The sequence below is a fragment of the Pongo pygmaeus genome, chromosome 6 (genome assembly GCF_028885625.2).
Source record: "Pongo pygmaeus isolate AG05252 chromosome 6, NHGRI_mPonPyg2-v2.0_pri, whole genome shotgun sequence".
NCBI lineage: Eukaryota > Metazoa > Chordata > Mammalia > Primates > Hominidae > Pongo > Pongo pygmaeus.
This window is the reverse complement of record NC_072379.2, coordinates 79,175,136-79,198,172: the sequence shown is the minus strand read 5'-3', so window position 1 is coordinate 79,198,172 and position 23,037 is coordinate 79,175,136. Positions and strand designations below refer to the sequence as shown.

The 23,037-nt window shown below is 38.2% G+C and overlaps 1 protein-coding gene across 2 annotated transcripts in view; it reads left to right on the top strand.

The window, feature by feature from the left end:
• The window catches only part of UMAD1 (UBAP1-MVB12-associated (UMA) domain containing 1), a 300,107-nt gene that overhangs the window by 152,870 nt on the left and 124,200 nt on the right, over nucleotides 1-23,037 (top strand). For both annotated transcript variants that reach the window (XM_063667538.1, XM_054496639.2), the window contains exon 3: nucleotides 7,005-7,078. In XM_063667538.1, the coding sequence (XP_063523608.1) occupies nucleotides 7,005-7,078 (74 nt within the window). The remainder of the gene's footprint in view (nucleotides 1-7,004; nucleotides 7,079-23,037) is intronic.

Here is a 23,037-nt window from a genome sequence, read left to right as displayed (position 1 = left end):
GAACCTCATGACAGATAGCAGACCCTGAAGGAAATAAAAATATTTTACCCTAGAATATATTTCCTTGACATGTTTTGAAATGGCCCTGCAAAGCTGTCTTTTCTGGGGGAAATTGCATCTGTAGAGAATCTCCTTCCCTTTCTAGATCTTTCCCAGATCTAGGAGAGATGAAATGAAAGGCTGACACCTTTAAGGTCTGAAGAGAGACGCTTAGGATATTCTCTATAGGGCTGTTACCTGAAGGCGTCATCTACTTAACAAGAACCTTGGCTTCCACAATGCCCTTTTTCTTAACTCAAGCATTTACTTCTAGTCTTTAGACAAAGCTGAACTCCTTCAACCAACTGCCAATCAGAAAATCTTTGAATCCAACAATGACTTGTAAGAACCCCTACTTTGAGATATCCCAACTTTTTAGGCTGAACCAATATATACCTTACATGTATTGATTTATGTCTTTGCCTGTAATTTCTTTCTCTCTAAAATATGTAAAACCAAACTGTAACCTGACCACCTCAGGCACACTTTCTCAGGACTTCCTGAGACTGTTTCCTGGGTCACGGACACACACGTTGGATCCGAATAAACCTCTCCAAATATTTTACAGAGCTTGGCTTTTTTGTCAGCTAGTTCCACTCAGTTACAGAATATGCTGAGCTGGTCAGGCTTTTCCCCAAGTGGGAGGATGTTTCTGTGGAGGATCAGAGCAGACAGCAATATGCTGCCTGTGTTCCTTGATTCTTAAGAGAGAGGGAAGGAGAAGTTACTGGAAAGGAATCCTGATCTTGGGGAGGGTTCTTAGATCTCCTGCAAGAAAGAATTTGGGGTGAGTCCGCAGAGTGAAGAAAGAAACTTCATCAAGCAAGTAAAGGAGTAAAAGAATGGCTGCCCCATAGGCAGAGCAGCTGCGAGGGCTGCTGGTTGGCTATTTTTGTGGTTATTTATTGATTATATGCTAAACAAGGCTGGGTTATTCATGAGTTTTTAAGGAAAGGGGCAGGGATTTCCCAGAACTGAGGGTTTCTCTTCCTTTTAGACCTTATAGGGTAACTTCTGGATGTTGCCATGGCATTTGTAAACAGTCGTGATGTTGGTGGGAATATTGTTTAGCATGCCAATACATTATAATTAGCATATAATGAACATTGAGGATGACCAGAGGCCACTTTTATCACCATTTTGGTTTTGGCTTCCTTCTTTACTGCATCTTCATTTATCAGCAGGGTGTTTGTGATGTTTATCTTGTGACCTCATATCCCATCCTGTGACTAAGAATGTCTAACCTCCTGGGGATGTGGCCCCGCAGGTCTAAGCCTCATTTTATCCAGATCCTGTTCAAGATAGTCACTGGTTCAAAGGCCTCTGACAAGGGGACAGAACCACTTGCAGCCAAGTCCTCCCAAATGCAACAACCAGTGGACAGGAGAGTGGAGAGAGGCCTGGGGTGAATGTTAATGGAATTTCCTCCATGTTGAAGGAAGCATAAGGGAAGTGACCTCACAGGGTTAACAGGAATTCTGAACAGAAATATATAGATATAATTAAACATTCTTCCGGCTGTACTTTGACCCATTTCTTTTTTTTTTTTTTTTTTGAGATGGAGTTTCGCTCTTGTTGCCCAGGCTGGAGTGCAATGGCATGATCTCGGCTCACCACAACCTCCGCCTCCCTGGTTCAAGTGATTCTCCTGCCACAGCCTCCCGAGTAGCTGGGATTATAGGCATGCGCTACCACACCCAGCTAATTTTGCATTTTTATTAGAGACAGAGTTTCTCCATGTTGGACGGGCTGGTTTCAAACTCCCGACCTCAGGTGACCCACCTGCCTCAGCCTCCCAAAGTGTTGGGATTACAGGCGTGAGCCACCATGCCCGGCCGACCCATTTCTTTGTAACCAAAATTTATGTAACACCGGATACTGACCATTTGTATCCCCATTGTTCCTATAGATAGGATTCTGGTTTTCGTTCAAGATAGTGTCCCTGACACTAGAATCATAAGCTCTTGGTGAAGAATTACTTAAGCAGATCCTGGATTCTAGTGGAACAACTAACACCAACCAGTTTAAAGACCCCCACAGAGGAACCAAATCAGCAAGAGAATACCATTTCTTCATCTCCCTGCCCCATGACTTCACCCTGCAATTTTCAACCAATCAGTGGTCTCCACACTTTGGCCCACTCCAAAACCCTTAAAAACCCTACCCCCGAACTCCTCTGGGGGACAGATTTGAGGTTTCTTCATGTCTCCTCATTTGGTGGCCCTAAGATTAAAGTTCTTTTTCTGCTGCAGCCCAGTGTCTCAGTGTATTAGTCTGTTTATGTTGCTATAAAGGAATACCTGAGAAGGGTAATTTATAAAGAAAAGAGGTTTATTTTGCCTCAGGGTTCTGCAGGCTCTACAGGAAGCATGATGCTGGCAACTGCTTCTGGTCAGGGCCCCAGGAAGCTTACAATCATGGCAGAAGGTGAAGGGAAACCAGTATATCACATGGCAAGAGTGGAAGCAAGAGAAATGCCAGACTCTTAAACAACCACCTCTCACATGGACTAATAGAATGAGAACTCATTACCACAGGGAGGGTACTTCATGAGGGATCTGTCCCCATGACCCAAACACCTCCCAGCACGCCCACCTGCACCATTGGAGATTACATTTCAACGTGAGGTTTGGAGGGGACACACATCCAAATCATACCACTCAGTGTATTGACTTACCACATGCATGGACAATGAACCTATTATGGTTACATAAGGAGTGGGAACCAAGTGTCTGCCCCATCACCCACCTACCACCAACCCCTTCAGACAAGCCTCCTCTGGGTGACCTAAGTAGGTATTTGGTTCTTCTCCCATCACTGGAAATTTCTGTCCTGTCCAATTTCCTTTATACATAGTGCTCACTCTTCAGCATTATTTCTCCCCTCAACCATCCTCACCCAGTAGAATGGGACCATGATGATACTCTAATGACCATTCCTTTCTCCCATCCTTATATAGCTAAAACATCATCCAACATTTTTGTTTTTTTTTTTTTTTTTGAGACGAGGTCTCACTCTGTTGCCCAGGATGGAGTGCAGTTGTGTGATCTTGGCTCACTGCAACCTCTGCCTCCCAGGTTCAAGCAAATCTCCTGCCTCGGCCTCCCCAGTAGCTAGGGTTACAGGCACGCGCCACCACATCCAGCTAATTTTTGTATTTTTGTTAGAGATGGTTTCACCATGTTGGCCAGGCTGGTCTTGAATTCCAGACCTCAAGTGATCCACCTGCCTCAGCCTCCCAAAGTGCTGGGATTACAGGCGTAAGCCACCGCGCCTGGCCATCATTCAACTTTTTATCCCAGAAGTGATGGAAGACATATATTTCTCTAAAACAGAATGGAAAACTACAGGCTGCCACTTGTTTTTGTAAACAAAATTTTATTGGAACACAGCCACACTCATTAGTTTACATATTTTCTATGACTGCTTGTGACTACAATGGTAGAGTTGTGAAGTTGTGACAGAGACCTTATGACCTGCAAAGACTAAAATGTTTACTATCTGACCCTTTACAAAAAAAATTTGCTAACCCCTCATCTAAAATATAGATGACTTTCACGTCAGTCCTTTAAGTTCTGAAAGAGCTTCATTAGTATGTATACGTAGCCTTTATCATTTACTCACTCTAAATAAAAACTACATTTGAAACAAAGAAAATCGCATGGCTGTACTATAAGGACAATTTTTGCATCTTGTAAAATTGTTTCTAGCCTTAAAAACTTCTTGAAAAATATGAAGGGAACTGTGTGTTTGCTTTGAAGGAGCGGAGGGAAGAATAAAGTTTTGCACCAGTCAGAAGTATTTCATGTCACCATTGAAAAGGGAAGAAAACAGATAATCTATGGGGCCTATGGAAGCAAAAAGGAGTAATGAAAACTGTCTGCAGGACAAGAAGGCACAAGATCCTGCCTTCAGAGCTCCCTATCAGAGCCCTTGGCTCCTCTCTTCACACCCTGTTCCCTAACTCAGAGTCTAGTTTCCTCCCACCTTGCATTGGAACCGTTCACCAGACCACAGAGTCCCCAGAGATGTCAAGAGACTGGGTTCTGCTCCCATTGTGACTGCTTTCTATGTGGGAGACCTTGGGCAGGTCACTGAGTGCCTCTGCCCCTTAGGTTTCACTCTCCTGTAAATTGGGGGTGGGCTGAGTTATCTTACTGTGCTTGCCCAACAGTAATCAAATGTGATGTTTTTTAAAAGCCTATATGAAAGGTAAGGTATTATGAAATTGTCAGTGTTTTTGTTTTTGTTAAAATGTCTGAGTTGCAAATGAAATTTTTTTATCTATCCAAGATATAAATTAGAGTTAACTGATATTTGAAAACTTAAGTACCTTATTTCATATTTCTCATACCCATTTTTGCTTATTTATTTTTATAGTATTTAACTTTTATATGGATTAGAGAAAATATAGAAAATAACTGAATTTTTACCATAATAAAGTGATTCTTCAAGGGGTAGAAAAAAAACTTCAAAAATTATATTTCATTGTGACCCATTCTTTTCTGTTTGTTGTTTGTTCAGCTTTCATTTTGATGCCTTTGTTTACAGAGAAACAATCTTGCAGATGGCAATTTTCCTTGTAATCATTTATTGTCCTATCTGAGTCATCGCCAGACATGGCATTTCAGTAAATAGTGATTCTGCAATTGCTTCCAGGCAGATGTGTTGTGTGAAGTTAAGAACACTGGCTGATAACCTTTCTGGTTTTTCAAGCAGCAGGGAGAAGGTTTTGTGTAGATACACACCTCGAAATCAGAAAATGGCGAAGGAAGGACTTTGTGCTGCATGATTTTAACCAAATATAGTGTTTGTGTGACTGGATGGAATAGTAATCTTTTTAAAAGATAAATAATATTTCTTCGAGTAAAGGACCTTTTATAGTGAGTTATACGTATTTTCTTAGAAACATCATGCATGTGCATTGTTAAACACAACCTTGACCTTGTTGTACAGACATTTGTATTACCTTGTCCACTCAGGTTCCTGTGGTCTCATGCCTGTAACTAAGCAAACCAAACTCCTCATGCATTGGTTTCTCCAGTGTAAATTGGAGGTTCTCTTATCCCTCACTTTCAGACATAGGGGATTTCTTTTGCTTCACAAATACGTTTTTACAAACGTGTATGCTCAAATATAGTTTTTATTATGTATCATAAAGTCTTATCTTGTCACTGTTTATATCTGAGATGGAGTTTCGCTGTTGTTGCCCAGGCTGGAGTGCGATAGCGTGTTCTCGGCTCACTGCAACCTCCGCCTCCTGGGTTCAAGCGATTCTCCTGCCTCAGCCTCCTGAGTAGCTGGGATTGCAGGCATGTGCCACCATGTCCAGCTAATTTTGTGTTTTTAGTAGAGACGGAGTTTCACCATGTTGGTCAGGCTTGTCTCGATCTCCTGACCTCAAGTGATCCACCCACCTTGGCCTCCCAAAGTGGTGGGATTACAGGTGTGAGCCACCATGCCTGGCCTTGTCACAGTTTTACCATCAACTACAAAGAGAAGTTCACTAATTTATTCAACTAATGTTTATTGAACACCTGTTGTGTGCTGGGCCCTGCCCAACCATAATAATGTTGCACAAAACAGAGAACAAAGTAATAGGGTGGAATATGCATTGTAAACATTTTGTGGGTTAATTTATCTTAAATATATAAGCTACCAATTTAGTTCTTGTTTCATGATTTTATAATTTAACAGGCTTATAAATATTTTTTATTACTTTAATCACACTTTTTTTTTTTATTTCAATAGGTTTTGGGGGAACAGATGGTGTTTGGTACATGAATAAGTTCTTTAGTGGTGATTTCTGAGATTTTGGTGCACCCATCACCCGAGCAGTGTACACTATACCCAAAGTATAGTCTTTTATCCCTCACCCCTCCCACCCTTTCCCCTGAGTCCCCAAAGTCTAATGTATCATTCTTATCAACAGGCTTATATTTAATCCTTCACAATTTTCATGAGACTCTTCCTTGATTATAGCCATTAGTAAACTAAACTTTTGTGTTGCATATGGAGAAATTAAGCTTAGACAAGATTTTCATACTTTATCTCCAGTCAAGACTCATGACTTTTCCTTACATTAACAAATTTCTAACCATTAGTGTCAGCTAAGCCATCATCCATTTCTTTGGTACTCTTCCCTGCTGTGGACATTCCTAAGATTGCCCAATTTTATAGAAAAAGCAATTTACAAATTGCTAAATTAGCATCTGATTATGCTTCAAAGAAGTAGGCTAATAGGTAGTCTCTATCATGTGTTAATCACAAACCATTAGTGATAATTAATAAATTAAAATGGGCCAATTATGAAATTCTGCTTACACTTACCCAAGTGTGTTTGTGTCTATCCTATGTCCTTCAAGCCAGCCTACTCACCAACTTCATTTAGTAATGTAACCCAGTCAGGCACTAGCCTTAGGAATCAAAGTATTAAGTGAAGGCTAGTTTATGCATTTGTTTATCATTCTTTCCTGCTGTAAGGATTATCTGTCATCTGGTTAATTATTACATATAAACATACACATCTACTCCAAGGCAAATCCACAGACATACAAACGCTTACAAAGCGTAAGCCTTATGAAAAACTAACTTGGAGGACAGTTATCCATATCATAAAAGAGTTTTTATTTCAACATAATTTGCCTTAAGTCATAAGCTTTCCAAGTTTATTTGAAATATGACTTGATTTATAAAATATGAATTTATTTGATTTTTCCAGAGTAAATCTAGATAAAACAGGATACATTTAGGTTGTATGTGTATGTATTTATGAATGATATATGAGACCTCTTTATAATTACTGTTCTTAAAAAGTTAGCTTGTTTACTTTGAAACAAGGGAAATAGTGGTTTCTTCCTTGATGTGAAACATATAATAACAAAAGATACTTCAAACAAATAGCAAGTAGTTTGGCCTCAGTAATTGGTCAAGTTTTAAAAATAGATGTATATTTTACTTCATAGGAGATACAACAGATGAGCAAAGAATGGCAGCAAGAGGCAAAACTTCGGACATAGAAGCCAACCAACCTTTGGAGGTAAGTGAAACAGAATAAGTCCTTTTCGGTGAAACTGAACAAGTCACTATGATTACTTATGCCTCCGAGGATAAATAGTAACTTCTACTCTTGCTATGCCATAGGTGCCTGAATACAGGGAAACAAGTGGTCTGCTGAAAGTCAGTGGATAGCAGTACAGGGAGTGCCTTCCCAAGTGCTAAACTCTTTTAGTGCTAGAAATGAAAACTTTCTGTTAAAAACGAAACAAAACAGAAATCAAGTCCTTAAGTTAAAACATTTAAACTATTTTTAATTGAGTGATTATTTACTAATATATTTCAATTAATAGGCAGTACATTAACTTGTAGAGAAAGGCTTAAAAATAATCCATTCAGCCGGGCGCAGTGGCTCACGCCTGTAATCCCAGCACTTTGGGAGGCCTAGGCGGGTAGATCACGAGGTCAAGAGATCGAGACCAGCCTGGCCAACATGGTGAAACCCTGTCTCTACTAAAAATATAAAAATTAGCTGGGCATGGTGGCATGTGCCTGTCGTCCCAGCTACTTGGGAGGCTGAGGCAGGAGACTCGCTGGAACCCGGGAGGCGGAGGTTGCAGTGAGCCTAGATCGTGCCTCTGCACTCTGGCCTGGTGACAGAGCGAGACTCCATCTCAAAAAAAAAAAAAAAAAAAAAAAAAAAATCCATTCAAAACTCCATTGCCTTACTGCCTTACTAGTTCCAGCATCAAAGTACACTCCTTGAAAGTATTGTGTAGAAAAACTAGGGTATTTGTTCTTTTTCACATGAGAAAACTATTTGCTCTCTAAGGGTTTACATGAAAATGTAGTTAGGGTACTTTTGAAAACTATATAGAAATATACTAACATTATTTAATCACCAAAATAATCATCTTTAAGACTTAAGGGGAATGTTAAGTACTAGGGTGGAAGGATTATCTTGAAATTTGAAACTTTCTACATAGTGACATACCTCTACCTGTATTCTAGTTGTAGCACATGAGGGTATTGCTGCATACAACTAGAGGGAGGTGAGGGACCTGGCCAGTGTGATTCACCATGGTTCCCTAATGCCTAGCCCACAGTAGGTAGTTGAAAAGATTTGTTAAATGAATAAGTTAGTACAATCATGAGTAATAAGTAGAGAGTAATATATTTTTAAGAGATCTTTTTATTTTTTACATTTATATTTTTCACCGTGAACAAATATTTTACAATCAAGGAAAAATCATCTTATTTAAAACATCTTATTTAAAGATGTGATATAGGAAGTAAATTCATGAGGAGGAAGAAAATCATCTTTCTCATGAAACTGTGCATTCATTCTTTCACTTATGCATGCAACAAGTATTTATTACACTGACTGTACTCAAGATACTGTGCATGGAGCTGAATATATAATTGTGAAAGGATACAAGGACAAAGAAAAACGTCCATCTTATATGTTGAAGCAACTTGATCTCTTTCATTTATTCAAACATTTGGTGAGGCTGGGCATAGTGGCCCATACCTGTGGTCCCAGTGCTTTGGGAGGCCAAGGAAAGAGGATTGCTTGAGGCTAGGGATTTGAGACCAGCCTGGGCAACATTGAGAGACTCATCTCTACAAAAAATTAAAAAATTAGCTGAGTGTGGTGGCACATGCCTGTAGTCCTAGCTACTCAGAAGGCTGAGGTAGGAGAATTGCTTGAGCCCAGGAATTCAAGGCTCCTAGCCTGGGCGGCAGAAACATGTAGTGAGTGCTGGCCATAAGTAGCATCTCTGATAGGAAATAAAAGTTGATATGTTTGGGATTTGGGAAATAACCACCAGGATGGTTCAAAAATCATCCACGATTACTTGAGTTTAGTTGCTTAGTGTCTTCTTTTATATGGGCTGCTACAGCAAAATGCCATAAATTGGATACCTTATGAACAACAGAAATTTATTTCTTTAGTTCTGGCGGCTGGAAAGGCCAAGGTCAAGGTGCTGGCAGATTTGTGTCTGGTGAGGGCCCATTTTTTTTGGTTTGTACTCTGGCTGTGTCCTCACGTGATAAAGGGAGAACTCTAGTCTCTTCAGCCCCTTATAAGGGCACTAATCCCATTAATGCAGGCTCTCCCCTCCCACCCCCTAATACAGTCACCTTGGGGATTAGGTTTCAACATATGAATTTTGGAGGGACACAAAGCATTCAGACCATAGCACTTAGTTATGTGATTCATTGGAAATGTCAGCAGAACTTGACTATTTTTCAAAGTTGATTCATTGATAGAAAGAATTCCAAGACTAATTCTTAAGGAAAGATGCTTTTAAGATTACAATCCACAGAGCTTTCAAACAAGCTCATTATTGTGCTACTTTCTAGTCTCTCTATTAATATAGTCAGTTGTTAATCATTAAGGCTGGATGTACATACTCATGCAGTAACAGATGTTTCAAAAGTGCCTTCTATTCAAGTAGCAGCTCGGCAATGAGAGGACAGTGTTTGCTATCAGAGAGCTCACTGATGTAGAAAAAAAGAAAAGTGGAGTGGGAGACTATAAATGCGACCACAGAGTTAAATCTCAATGCAAGAGGAAAACAATAAAATACTTTTAGAGGCTATATATGTTTTGCCACAGAAAAGCCAAAGAGTAATTTACCTTGACAGTAAGCATCTAACATGGGATTTGTTATTCCTCCCCTTTAAAATACAAAAACGAGGCTGGGCGTGGTGGCTCACGCCTGTAATCCCAGCACTTTGGGAAGTCAAGGCGGGTGGATTGCCTGAGCTCCGGAGTTTGAGACCAGCCTGGGCAACATGATGAAACCCCATCTCTACCAAAATACAAAAAATTAGCCGGGTGTGGCGCCATGCGCCTGTAATCCCAGCTACTCAGGGGGCTGAGGCAGGAGAAGTGCTTGAACCTGGGAGGCAGAGGTTGCAGTGAGCCAAGATTGTGCTACTGCACCCTAGCCTGAGCAACAGAGCGAGACCCATCTCCAAAAATAAAATACAAAAATGAGGCCGGGTGTGGTGGCTCACACCTATAATCCCAACACTTTGGGAGGCTGAAGCAGCCGGATCATGAGGTCAGGAGATCAAGACCATTCTGGCTAACATGGTGAAACCCTGTCGTCTCTACTAAAAATACAAAAAATTAGCCAGGCATGGTGGCCTGTGCCTGTAGTCCCAGCTACTTGGGAGGCTGAGGCAGGAGAATTGCTTGAACCCGGGAGGCGGGGGTTGCAGTGAGCTGAGATTGCACCACTGCACTCCAGCGTGGGCAGCAGAGCGGGACTCTGTCTCAAGAAAACAAAACAAAACAAAACAAAACAAAACCAAAACAAAACAAAACAAAAGTGAAAACACTGCTGAACACTCTCTACCCTTCATACACTACCTAGAAGTAGTCAAAAATGAGTCTTATCCAGCCTCCTAGATTTAAATTCTGTGTAGAAGTTGATGACTCCTAAAATATGTCTCCACCTAGACCTCTCCCCTGAGTTCTAGACTCTGTACCCAACTGCCTATGTAACATTTTACTTACAAATTTCTACACAGTTCAGCCTTTCCTTAACCCATAGAAGAACTATTGATATCTGGCCCCACCACCCTGAAGCCTCTCTGTGCCCAAGTTTTAATCATCCCCGTTTAATATCACCACCCTATATCTATATAGTGATTTAGAACCAAACCACCTGAGGTACCCTTGGCTCCTGTCTTTCCCTCACACTGCACATCCAGTCTATCAGCAAGTTCTGCCATCTTGCCCTCTATATCCGCAATGTGACTGCTTCTCAACATCATCACTGTTAGAACAGTCTGAGCCACCCCTTTTACCAGGCCCCATTCTTTCTCCTCCAGCCCATTCTCCACATAGCAGACAGAAATATGTCAGATCACATCACTCCTTGGCTTAAAATCTCTGACTATCTACAGTAACTAGAATAAATGCTAAGCTCCTTGCAGTGGGCTACAAGGAACTCCATACTCTCTCTAATCTCATTTTTCTCTCCATCCCCATCCACCAGCCGCCTGCCGTTCTGTCTCTTGATGATGTTAAGCCCTTTCCTATCTCAGGCTTTGTATCTGCTAGTCATTTTTTAAACCAGAGCTTCACTTGTCTTCCTCCTTATCATTCAAGTGTCACTTTTCATGACTACCTCAGCTAATGTGTCCCTCCCCCAGTCACTGTCACATAATTCTGTCTTATTTTCTCCATCACACTTATCACTATCTCGGATTATTCATTTGCTATCTGCTTCTCCTGACTAGAATGAAAACAGACTTTGTATGTCTAGAATAGTATCTGGTACACAGAAGTTACCCAGTAAATACTTGCTAACTGATCATCTAGATTTTATTTAATATCTTTGTCCATCTGCCAGGTTAAAGGCCTAAATGTCATTTTGACTCCTTCTCACTCCCTCATTAAATCTATAACCAAGTCCTAATGTTTCTGCCTACCAAATATCTTCCAAATGTGGTTTCTCCTACATCAACTAGGTCCTCATCTGCTCACTAGACTATTATTAGATGAGCAGTTTTTTCCCCAAATCTCTTTCTAAAAAAGAACAGCAGGTTTCTTTTTTTTTTTACTTCCATGCTCCCCACTAAAATCCCTTAAAACCTGCACAATGAAGCTTAAACCTTGAACCCTGTTCTAATGTCACTTCCTTTGTGAACCCTTTTCTCTCTGCTCCCCCAGCCAGAGACAACCCCAACGTCCTCTTAATGCTTAGATTGTCTTTTATGAGTTCACTATAGTGCAGGTTCTTGAAAGGCAGGGGCTATAGCTTAATTAGCTGTATGACCTCAGCAACTATCATACTGTTAAACATATGTGATGTAACATAAATGCCCTGTCAATGATTTCTGGATAGATACATGAAAACATAAATAATCCACTTATATTTATTAAATTCCGTTTTCTACTTTACATAATAAACATGCAGTTATATCTTTTCTCACCATAAAAAAATTTTCTTGCATTTCTTTGGAGTTATCCATTAAAAAATCTGTTAATTTACATTATTTTTGGCACTCTTACTACATTAGCAGGGAAAAGTTTAATAACTTCAGTTAGTTTTAAATATATATATATACATCTGATTAAGAAATCATAACTATTGTGCTAACTGGAAAGATTCTAATTATTTTAATTTTTAATGACTAAGCAATGTTGAAATATTCTCTATAATGAGAACATAATTAGTAAATTAGCATGGGTTCCATAAAGCTTAAAAATAACATTTGTAGTTGCCAAAATATAGCTCACTTTTCTAAGAACCCTTTGGAGAAGGTGGCTTTTAGTATACCAAAGGAGGTTTCTTTTGGCAAGTTCAGATAAACATATAGATCGCCTCTTAGTTTCAAGGGATTGTGTTAGACATGGTGGTAGGGGGGATACAAAGATACGTAAGACTCAGTGACTCTGACTTATTGATGCAGGAATTCTGAATCTGTTCATGGAAAATTAACAAATCACTATACTGTAAAGTGAAATAAAATAAGTTCCTTACGCGTCATAACTACAAAGGTAGCTATGAGATTTCGATGGAAGAAGGATATTGTCCGGGGGAGTCAAAAAAAGGCATCATGCATTAGATGAGCTTTGAACTATGAATAATTTTGTCTACTTATATGATTAATTTTTTATATTAAGAAGTTCCTGGGAAATGAAATTCTTCATTAAGAACATTTTAGAAATACAGAAACAAATCCTAATGTGAAATTGCTTTACACACGTGACTCTCAATGGCTGGTAATAAGGGGTTAAAAAATGAAATGAATGTAGCCTGGCCTATGCTACACTGTAATTTTAATGACAGTTAAAATATTTGTTAAGTGTCTGTGATATTTTTCATTACACTTCATAGCCCAAGCATATTTCAAAACTGTGTTCTCTATTCAAGTACATCTCTCGACATTATGGAAATTCTAACATCTAGATGGAATAGAATTCAAAAAAGAAGATCTGGTTTGGGCATCAAATAGGTTAGTTTTTACAGAGTTAGATTATGGGATATTTTAGCGCATTTACATGAATGATTGTCTATGGAAAACAGCATATTTGTATTAAGTAATTTGAGAGACTTTGCACTTCATAAAAGTGATGATAATTTAGCATTCACTCCAGAAAAATCGTTAAGTTTTCAGTACTTCCTGAAGTAGTGTTTGTCTCTTCTTCACCTCCCTCTTTAGGTAGTTTCAGGTTTCTCTCAATAATAAATTAATTAATACTGCATCTACATCATAGTTTCCTATGTATCATCCTAAGATATTATCACCTAAAATCGGGTAACTTTAGGAGACACGTCACTGAACTATCTAATCATCAAAATGTGATTTTTACTAAGTTGTGCATTACTCTGTGTTTTAAGAGTCATTTATAACTTTTAACAAAGTTCACCATGTTTTTGGTATGGAGAGAGTGAATGTGTAGTTTGGGCTTATTAAAATTAGTGTCATTGGACTCTGATATTTGAGGGAAGAGTTATGATTCAAACTAATTATCCAATTAAAGGATTAGACACATCCTTTTCATTCTTCTTTTTTCCTTCTTGCCCTTCTGGGTAAATTTTGATAGTGAGTTGTAATGATGTTACATCTACTTTTACTGTGTTCTACTAGTCTTGGAGCCTGTAACTTCCAGCTCAGGGAGATAAACCTGTAGGGGCCTAGTTTTGAGTTTTTGCCATTATGACTCATCTCTTAAGACAATAAACATTACATGTAAGCAAGTCGTCATTCTTTTTAAATTTGTAGTCTCGGAAAGTGTTTTATATTGTGAAAACTGGAACCGTATTAGCTAATAATTTACCAGCGGACCTGTTCTTTTTGGCTTTAAGGTGTATTTTGGGAATCGAGAATGTTAGTTTTTAATATAACTATGTCTAATTTTGGTGACTGAATTTTAATCTAGTTTTAGCAGATATTTTTAGGTTGTTTATTTTAAGCGTTGGTTGAACTTAAATTTCTTGTATTTGTAACTGCAGTTTTTTAAAAATTTGAACTTATTTTTGATCTTAAAGACTGAGGAATATTTTTATTTACCTATTTTTATTTACTTAGTGGCTTAAAGATAATAAAATACAAAAACAAGCCAATAAAATGCTCCCCACAAAACCGTAATTCCATTTGTGTATTTGTCTTGAGTGATAACGAATTCACATATGCATATGGAGACACATATAAAATAATAACTAACAGATGGTAGAGCTGCAAAGTAGGATTTATAAAGATTATTATCAGCTGGTGGTATTGAGATACTCCTGTGGTTATACTTACAGAAGACACAAAAATTATTTATATTAAGAAACTGGCACTAACATCTCCCCCCAACTTCTGTTAACCAAAGTAACTTATTGCATATTTAATATAAATTTCTTAATGAAGAGGTAAAACAATCTTATGGCCAATTTGTGCTAGCAAATTTAATAGAGTTGCAGAAATAGTAATTAAGGTAGTAGCAATAACAATAAAAACTGTTTTGCTAAAATTGTTAGGGGCATGATATTTCTAGTGGGTAAAGGAAGGATTTAACGGACTTTGTTTATTCAGGTAATTTCAAACACACTTCTCAATTTAGTACACAGCGGTCACTTTGGAATATTGTACAATTGTAAACAAAAGCTTGAGTTCTTTTGAGCTAGGTATGGAAGCTGCATTGTATATGAAGCTGCATTATAGAATTCATAGTTCAGTAATTTAGGGAAAAGTTGATTCTTTTGTTCAATTCTTTTTAAAAACTTTTATTTTTAATGGACAAATAATAATTGCATATATTTATGGGGTACAGAGTGATGTTTTGACACATGCTTACAGTGTGAAATGATTAAATCAGGCTAATTAACAGATCTATCCCCTTACATGCTTATCTTTTTTTGTGGTAAAAACATTTAAAATCTCTTTTAGCAATTTTGAGTATACAGTGTATTGTTATTTATTAAAGTCACCATTCTGTGCATTAGATTACTAAAGCTTATTCTTCCTGTCTTACTGAGACTTTGTCCCTTTTGATCAGCATCTTCCCTTTCCCTACCCACTTTCCCTCAGCCTAAAATTTGATTTTCTGAAAAAGGTATGAGATGCACATTTTAATAAAACATGTTCACTTTTCTTCTGATGTGTTTTCATACATCCATTATGTCTTTCATAGAGCTATAGGAGCCTTCAGATTCTGTAGGGACCTGTTTCCTTGTTGCTTTTATTTCAGATAGTTATTGAAATGAATGAAAATATCCCTGAGATTTGTGAATCCCATGTGATACAGACTTTGGTTACTACTCCTCAAAGAATGGAATAAGATTACTGCATTAAAAGCTGGGTTTTGTGTAGAAAGGAATTGGGGACTCAAAGTATAGAAAAAGGGAGACTGGAGGGGGAGATTTTCAAGAACAATTTCAAATATAGCAACAGTTCTTCTAGTGGATGCCAGGATTTCAGTTTTAAGAATTTTTTAGTACAAAATGGTATATAATAAGTATATTAATTTAAAGCATCGGGGGGGTACAAAGATGATTATGAAACTCTTTACTCACACAAGATATTCATAGTCCAAATACAAATATAATGGATATTGCTATTGAAGGCAGTTTAAATTGGTACAACCATTCTTGGAGAGCATTTTGGCAATAGATATTAAGAGCCATAAAGATGTTAATATACTTTGACAGTAGTTCCACTTTTAGGATTCTGTTCTAAGAAGATAGTCTTTTAAATCCACAAGTTTTATGCTAAAAAAGATGGCATATTCAGTCAGTGCAATATTTTTCAGTTTTTATAAATGACACTGATGATGAGTTTTCAATAAAATATACAGATATAGTACTTAGTTGTATAATTTTAGTTAAAAATGCAATATACAAAATTGTATATACAGTATGATTGCAGCTATATAAAAACTGTGCAGAAAAAGATGATGTAATACATAAAAACATTAAGAGTAGTTGCATTTGGGATGATAGCTATATAGGTTAAATCATTCTTTCCAGTGTTCTGATCTTCCAATTTGTCTATAATGAATGTATCTTATGTTTTAAATGATAGTAATGTTGGTGATGAGGAAACAACATATTCACTCAAGGATAGTTTTTGCTTAATAGAAGAACTATTTTGTATGATAGTAAAACAGTGAAATAGTCGCTGTTGAGAATGATCATGAAGGAGATATGTTGGCACTTTGCTCTGTTGACTCATTTAGGTTTAAGGTCTCTTAATTAGTTGATCACAGAGTACCACATCTGACCACAATTTGTCAAAACATCTGTCCCCTGACACCCAGGGACCTTTCCAGCAGGGAGAAGAGTGAGGTGATTTGGGAGGTTATTCTTCCTATCTCTTTGGAAATCACATGGCCCAAACTTTTCTCATTAATCAATGTGTCAGTGTCACTGAATCACTTATAAAGGCATATTTTCCCCCACAAAAGTGTATGGGTTACTGGCTTGGACATATATTTGTCTAAACATCTCACTTCTTTCTATCTATAATGCTGAGACTCCTAATTTAAAGATATGAATTTCTAGCTTTATGATAATTAGTTGATGAGAACATAATTTTATCAAAGAATTGCCAGGATTTTTGTTCATTCTTTGTTTTTCCTAATATAAAACCCTTTCTAATTTCTGATTTCTTTGGGATGTGAAGCATAGTTAGATTATTGCACTGTGACATTTGAACAGGTAAATTTAATTCTTTGACGTGTTTATCCTCTTATGCAGCATACCTTTCGGTAAGAAATTTTGTAGAATGCATTTCTCCATCTTTATTTTCATCTGAATTGCTGGGTCATATAACAAAATAGAAAGTGCACTTTTGTTGGACTCCTTAGCTCACTAAGTATGATCTAGGATATGTTGCTAAGATTTCTTCAACTTCAATTCTTAGTCCATGAAGTCAATGAATTAGATGCAATGTTTGAGCGCCCTCCCTGCCCAGAAGTCATGGCTGTTTACCTCTTGGGAAAGTGAATTGGTGTTTTGCCACAAAATGCCAACCTTTAAAATAATGCTTTGATAGGGGAGAAAGGGAGATGGGAATCTGCTGCTTAATGAAGAGATTTTAGGCATTGATTAATCAAGCTTTATGGCCTGTTGGGTGGGGAAAGTTCAATGGTCCTTGCAGGCAAATTGTCAGACTGCAAAAATTACTTCAAAGATTCTTGCTCTTGCTAAGAGTGTTTGTCTTGGGAGATGATAAATTTGGTCACTGGTAGAGAGCAATTAAAAATATGTTGTTATTTCTTTTAGTCTATAGGTAATCTTGACTTATTTTACAGTAAGATTAGCACAGGTTGTTTACCCAAAACACTGCCAAGATAAACTTACAGCCTGCTTCTCAAAGTTTGTGAAGGTCTTTTTCGTAACTTCAAATTTGTACATTTTTGTTACCGCAACATCTCTATCCTAACTTCACTTTTGCTGGAAAAATTATAATTGAAAGGTCATAATTCTGGTGCTTTCTTCTGGCTTGCATTGGGGTTAACTAGCACACTGAAACATAATGTTCATTCACCCTAGCCAGTGAGGCCAAACCATGTGAGGTGTATGAGAGCAACCCTGTTTCCATCCAAACTGCACATATGGTGTGGGTAAGCCAGTAATGTGAGTTTTATGCAACGTTTCTGCTCATGTACACAGTCTGTTGCTCAGCACCAATTATTCCCTGCCAGAAACCCGCTAACCTGCTGCTTTTGTAGCTCTGCTGGATGAAGTTAGGTAGCTTAAAATGACCACAATGATATTTATTTAACTTTAGCAATCTTTGTTTGTTAAAGTTATGTAACTTTAAGTGCCCAACACATCTGTTGATTGATCACAATTGATTGCAATTAGAATCTAAGAACTGGAACGTTGTTACTGCAGTTCGTGGAGGTACACATGTGTTAATTATACATATTTAGAAGGAGGAATCAAAATGTGGAAATATTAGCTTTTTGTTTACCAAATCTAGTTTTCTGTCTTCAATTTAGATATTATTATTTAAAAAACGATATATAATATTCTGTTTATACTTTGGTAGTCACCTTGTTGTCATCGTTTCCAGTTTCTACTTTTATAGCTTTAAAAACCACAAAATCAGCAGGGTGAGAGGTCCATGTTGGGAGAACAACTGTTCCCTATTTCACACAGCCATCTTTTTTTTTTTTTTTTTCAAATTCTGTTTTTTAATTAGTAGCAAATGGTCCTTATTTTGTCCCCCTTTGGTTTATATTACCATTGTAACTTCTTGAGACTATATAGAGAGTTTAAGTGCAGCCATTTTTTATGATGTCTTCCCACCACTAGAGATTCCTTCTTGAAGGATAAATTTCATCTGAATCTTCAGGCAGTGGAAAAGTAACATGTAGGTATGTACCTGGTCTAACTGACATTATCTGAATATTCCACTTTGTACCTACTGAGGAGTCTTCTTATGAACATGCCTACATGAGTGCACCAGCATGAATATATAGAGAAAACATTATACTTTAGTTAAGCTTAGTAAAATTTACATAGATTTTACATTTCTCTCCAGGTGTAGCCAGCCCCATTTGTTACTATGTGCCAGGTTTCTTTATTTTTAATGAACATCTGTGTTCTTTCTACCCTATTCAAGAACTTTCTACCCTATTCAAGAACTGAGATTAATTTTCATCTGTGTAAGTGTGTGTGATAACTACTTTGGGGATGTTACACTCTTTGGAAAGTACCTTTCACATATCACCTTTTAAATTAATTAAAAACTTATATGGGTGTGAATTTATACATTTTCTCTGATACTAGTTATGTAATAGAAAGATGTATGTATTAGAACCTCCTAATATAAAAGCTAAAAGCTGTAATTGTTTTTAAAGTAATAGCAATCCACATTTTTTTTCTGCCTTTTTTTATTTTTTGAGACAGAATCTTACTCTGTCACCCAGGCTGGAGTGCAGTGGTGTGATCTTGGCTCACTGCAACCTCCACCTCCTGAGTTCAAGCAATTCTCCTGCCTCAACCTCCCAAGTAGCTGGGATTACAAGTATGAACCAACATGTCTGGCTAGTTTTTGTATTTTTTAGTAGAGACGGTTTCACCATATTGGCCAGGCTGGTCTCAAACTCCTGACCTCATGATCCCCCCGCCTCGGCCTCCCAAAGTGCTGGGATTACAGGCATGAGAGACCGCACCCAGCCCCTTTTTCTGCCTTTTTATGCCACTTGCAGAGGAAGAAAGGATTGGTGTATGCTACACATAAGAGCACAGTGATAGTGTACTGAAGTACCATTTACGTTAAGAAAAAGCATATGAAAACTTTCTCAGAACTTTTTAGCTGAAAAGCTGGTAAATGGTTGTATAACCCTACTTTTAAGATGATTTCTGTTGGAAAATAGTTTGAAGAACATGCTGTTCATTTGTTCATCAAGATATTCTGGCATTTATGACTAACTCAAACCAGCCCATCAGAGAGCTGTATATTTCTACCTCATTGCCTTAGTCCTGCACAGATTGCCTTCCTTGTACTGTTGTTCAGTTTGATTGAATAACTTGGTGAGAAACTGTTGTGTGGAATATACTGTGATATTTATTATGGAGGTGTTACTAAGGCATTGTCTACTACATTACATAGTTTCCCATGTGAAGTCCTACTTAGGTATTCTAATTTCATATTGCTTTTTTTTTTTTTTCTCCTCGCTCTGTTGCCAGGCTGGAGTGCAGTGGCATGATCTCGGCTCACTGCAACCTCCGTCTCCCAGGTTCAAGCAATTCTCCTGCTTCAGCCTCCCAAGTAGCTGGGACTACAGGCACCCAACACCACGCCCAGCTAATTTTTTTTGTATTTTTAGTAGAGATGGGGTTTCACCATGTCGGCCAGGATGGTCTCGATCTCTTGACTTTGTGATCCACCTGCCTCAGCCTCCAGAAGTGCTGGGATTACAGGCATGAGCCACCGTCATATTGCTTTTATACTAACAAAATATTTTGTTTTTCCTGAGGTGGTAATAGTCTCTTTTTCTCATGGCCATTGTAAATTTTGTGCCTTTTTTTTTTTTCCATTTTCCATTGGCTAGGGGGAAGCTCAGACCTAAATTGACAGTTCAGTTTTAGTAACTATTTAAGACCTTATGAGATATGCATCTGCATACTTTATTTTCCTCTCACCTGATGCTCCTGTTCTATATTTTTCCTGGACATAATTTTAAAATTTATTGTGAGTCTTGTTAGTTGCCTCAGATTCATTTTGTAGAGGAAAGGGTTAAAATATATTCCTATATGTAAGTATATTTACATAATTCTACTTCTACAAAATATATTTATATTTAGAGTGTGCTTTTTATTTTAATAGGTTGTAAGTGGTATACATAACCTCTAATTTTAATCATCTTTTGCTCCTCTTTTACATCTCTGATAAAATCATACATAGGGGTTTGACTGCGAGAATGTGTGTGACATTGGGTACCTTCCTTAACCTGTCTCTCCCATGCTTCAGGTGGAGTCTGGCAGTCGGCTACACACTTACCTCCAGTGCAATGTGATTTCTTCAGGGTCCTTATTGATTTGAAGATGCAGGTGAAAGGATCCTCCTTTCCAGGTCATCAACCTTGCCAAGCTGCTTTCAGGCAGGGTGTACAGCAGGCATCTGCAACTCTCACTACTTGTCACATCAGCCACTTCGTGGTCTGCCTTCTGTATACACTTTCAATCCTAGATATGCTTTTTAGATGGTTTACCAGTTGGATTTTGGATATCAGTATAGAGGATGTAGGACAAGTGCCTTTCTAACTTAGAGAGAAAGATTGTCTTGGGAGTAATGGTTCCTCATAGTAGCAAATTTTCATCACCCTTGCTGTAGTGTGGATAGCTGTAAGAATGTGAACTGTATCAGACAGACTTGTAGCTCAGATCTTGGCTTTACCACTTATTGTACGGGGTTACTATAAGAATTTGGTGAGTCAATATGTAATATGTATTTGTATGTCTGTATACACAGTATCTGATGTATACTAGATACTCAGTAAGTGTTCGTTTCTTTTTAGATTGGAAGGAAATTATGGTTAATGCCTTAAAAATCATGCCAGAGTAGAGTAGAATTGATTAAATCATTTAGGAATTATGCTCAATTGAAAGTTACAGTAAAAGGCAGTGGTTTAATTTGGGGCTTAATTTTTCTCATGTGACAAGAAGTCTCATAGAAGGTAGTTAAAGTATTGATTCAGGAGCTCAGGAATGTTAAGACCAAAGTCCTATAGTTCCTCATAGTTGCAAGTTAGCTATTGCAGCTCCAGCCATCATATCTACTTTCCAGGAAGCAGGAAGGAGGAAGACAGCAAAGGGAAAATAAAACTATCTGTGTCCAGAAACTTTTCAAAAAACCTCTAACAGAGTTTTACTGGCCATATTGTAACATATGGCCACCCCTAGTGGCACGGGAGCCTGGGAAGGAGCCTACTTTAGCTTGGTACTTTGCTACCCCCAGCAAAATCAGGATTCTATTAAAGATGAAAGGAAGGATGAATATTGGGTAGACTATAAGAGGTCTCTGACATAGGTATCAACCTATTTTGCTTTTAGAAGCTTCATTTGTCCAACAATAGATATCAGTGGGGGTGGGAGGACAAATAGAGAGAAGCATTCATTAGTGGTGACTGGATTCTATTTGGGGGCAGGAAGTCTTTGAGTATTCATAGTGGACAAGAAATAAAGAAAGACATTAATTTAAAAAAAATCTTAGATAAGCTAAGCACAATGCTGGTAGGACCTTTACATGTATTAACTCATTAATTTTTACAGATGAGGTAGGCAATATTATCTATATATCTTATAGAGGAGGAAACCAAGGCTCAACAATGCCCATTTCCCAAGGTCACAAAAAAACAGTAACATTAATGGAACCGGAATTGAGACTTGCGCCTAACTAACCACAAAACCTATGCTTTGCATCATGTTGTTTTCCTGTCTCCACTATATAAATAACGCTGCAGAAACCTGCCGTTTCACTTTGCTTCTCTTTTCCGTAGTGCCTTCTCCTGTGAGGTCCACAATAACTATATATTGACTTCAATGATTTGTGTACAGAACTAAGCTGAGTATTCTATAAAAGATTGCTGCTGTTAGTTGCTGAAGGCTATAGAGATGAGGCTGGGAGAGGAAGAAATGGTGCTTCTCTCTTATCACTGCCACTCAGAGGTGGGAATGACTGCCTTGGGATATACGCCACCAGTGTCAGTAGCATTCAAGGACATTCTTTGGGACCAGAGAGAATGTGGCAAAGCAGCAGTGACCAATCTGAGTGAGCCAAAGTCCAAAAGGAAAGCTGACAGAATGACTTGGCATGGAGGTGTATCTTCTCAAGTCAGAAGCCTGGGAATTATCCTTGACTTCTTCCTCTTTCATTCTCAGCCCAACTGATCACCAAGTCACTTTATTTCTACCTCCTCTGGCTACCTTGCTTATCTGTCCTTTCCTCTCCCTCCCCGCTGCAACTACAATGGTTCTGGCCTTATCTTTCACATGGATTATTACAAAGAAGTTTTTGTAATAGCCCTTAATGCCCAGTCCTACCTTCACTCAATCCATTCACCCACAAATCTGACCGTGTAGTTGCCTTACTTGATGGCATCAGAGGCTCTTCAGCTGCCTGTAGGATAAAATCCAGTAATTTTTGTCCTCCTTGCATATATGGTGCTTCATGATCTGGTCCTGCCCCTCAGTGAAAACATTTAGGTCTGTTCTGTGTCACCATACAGAGTTTCTTACCATATCTTGAGTATATTCCTTTCTCTTGAAGTTTGTGCAATTTCTGTCACTTCTCTGAAGAACTTTATCCCATACCTCTTGTGTTCACTGAGCAAATTCCTGTTCATCCTTCAAACCCCTGCTCAAATATCTTTCATCTTCAATGCCATTTAGTCTCCCCTCTGGTCCCTTAACACCTTGTACATGCGACCAGGAGTGCCATGAAGTGGGGATTCGGGTTGACTCGTCGTTGTTCCCTGTGCATGGCATGCATCAGCCACTCAATAAATATTTAATGTTTGATGTGTACAGGAAC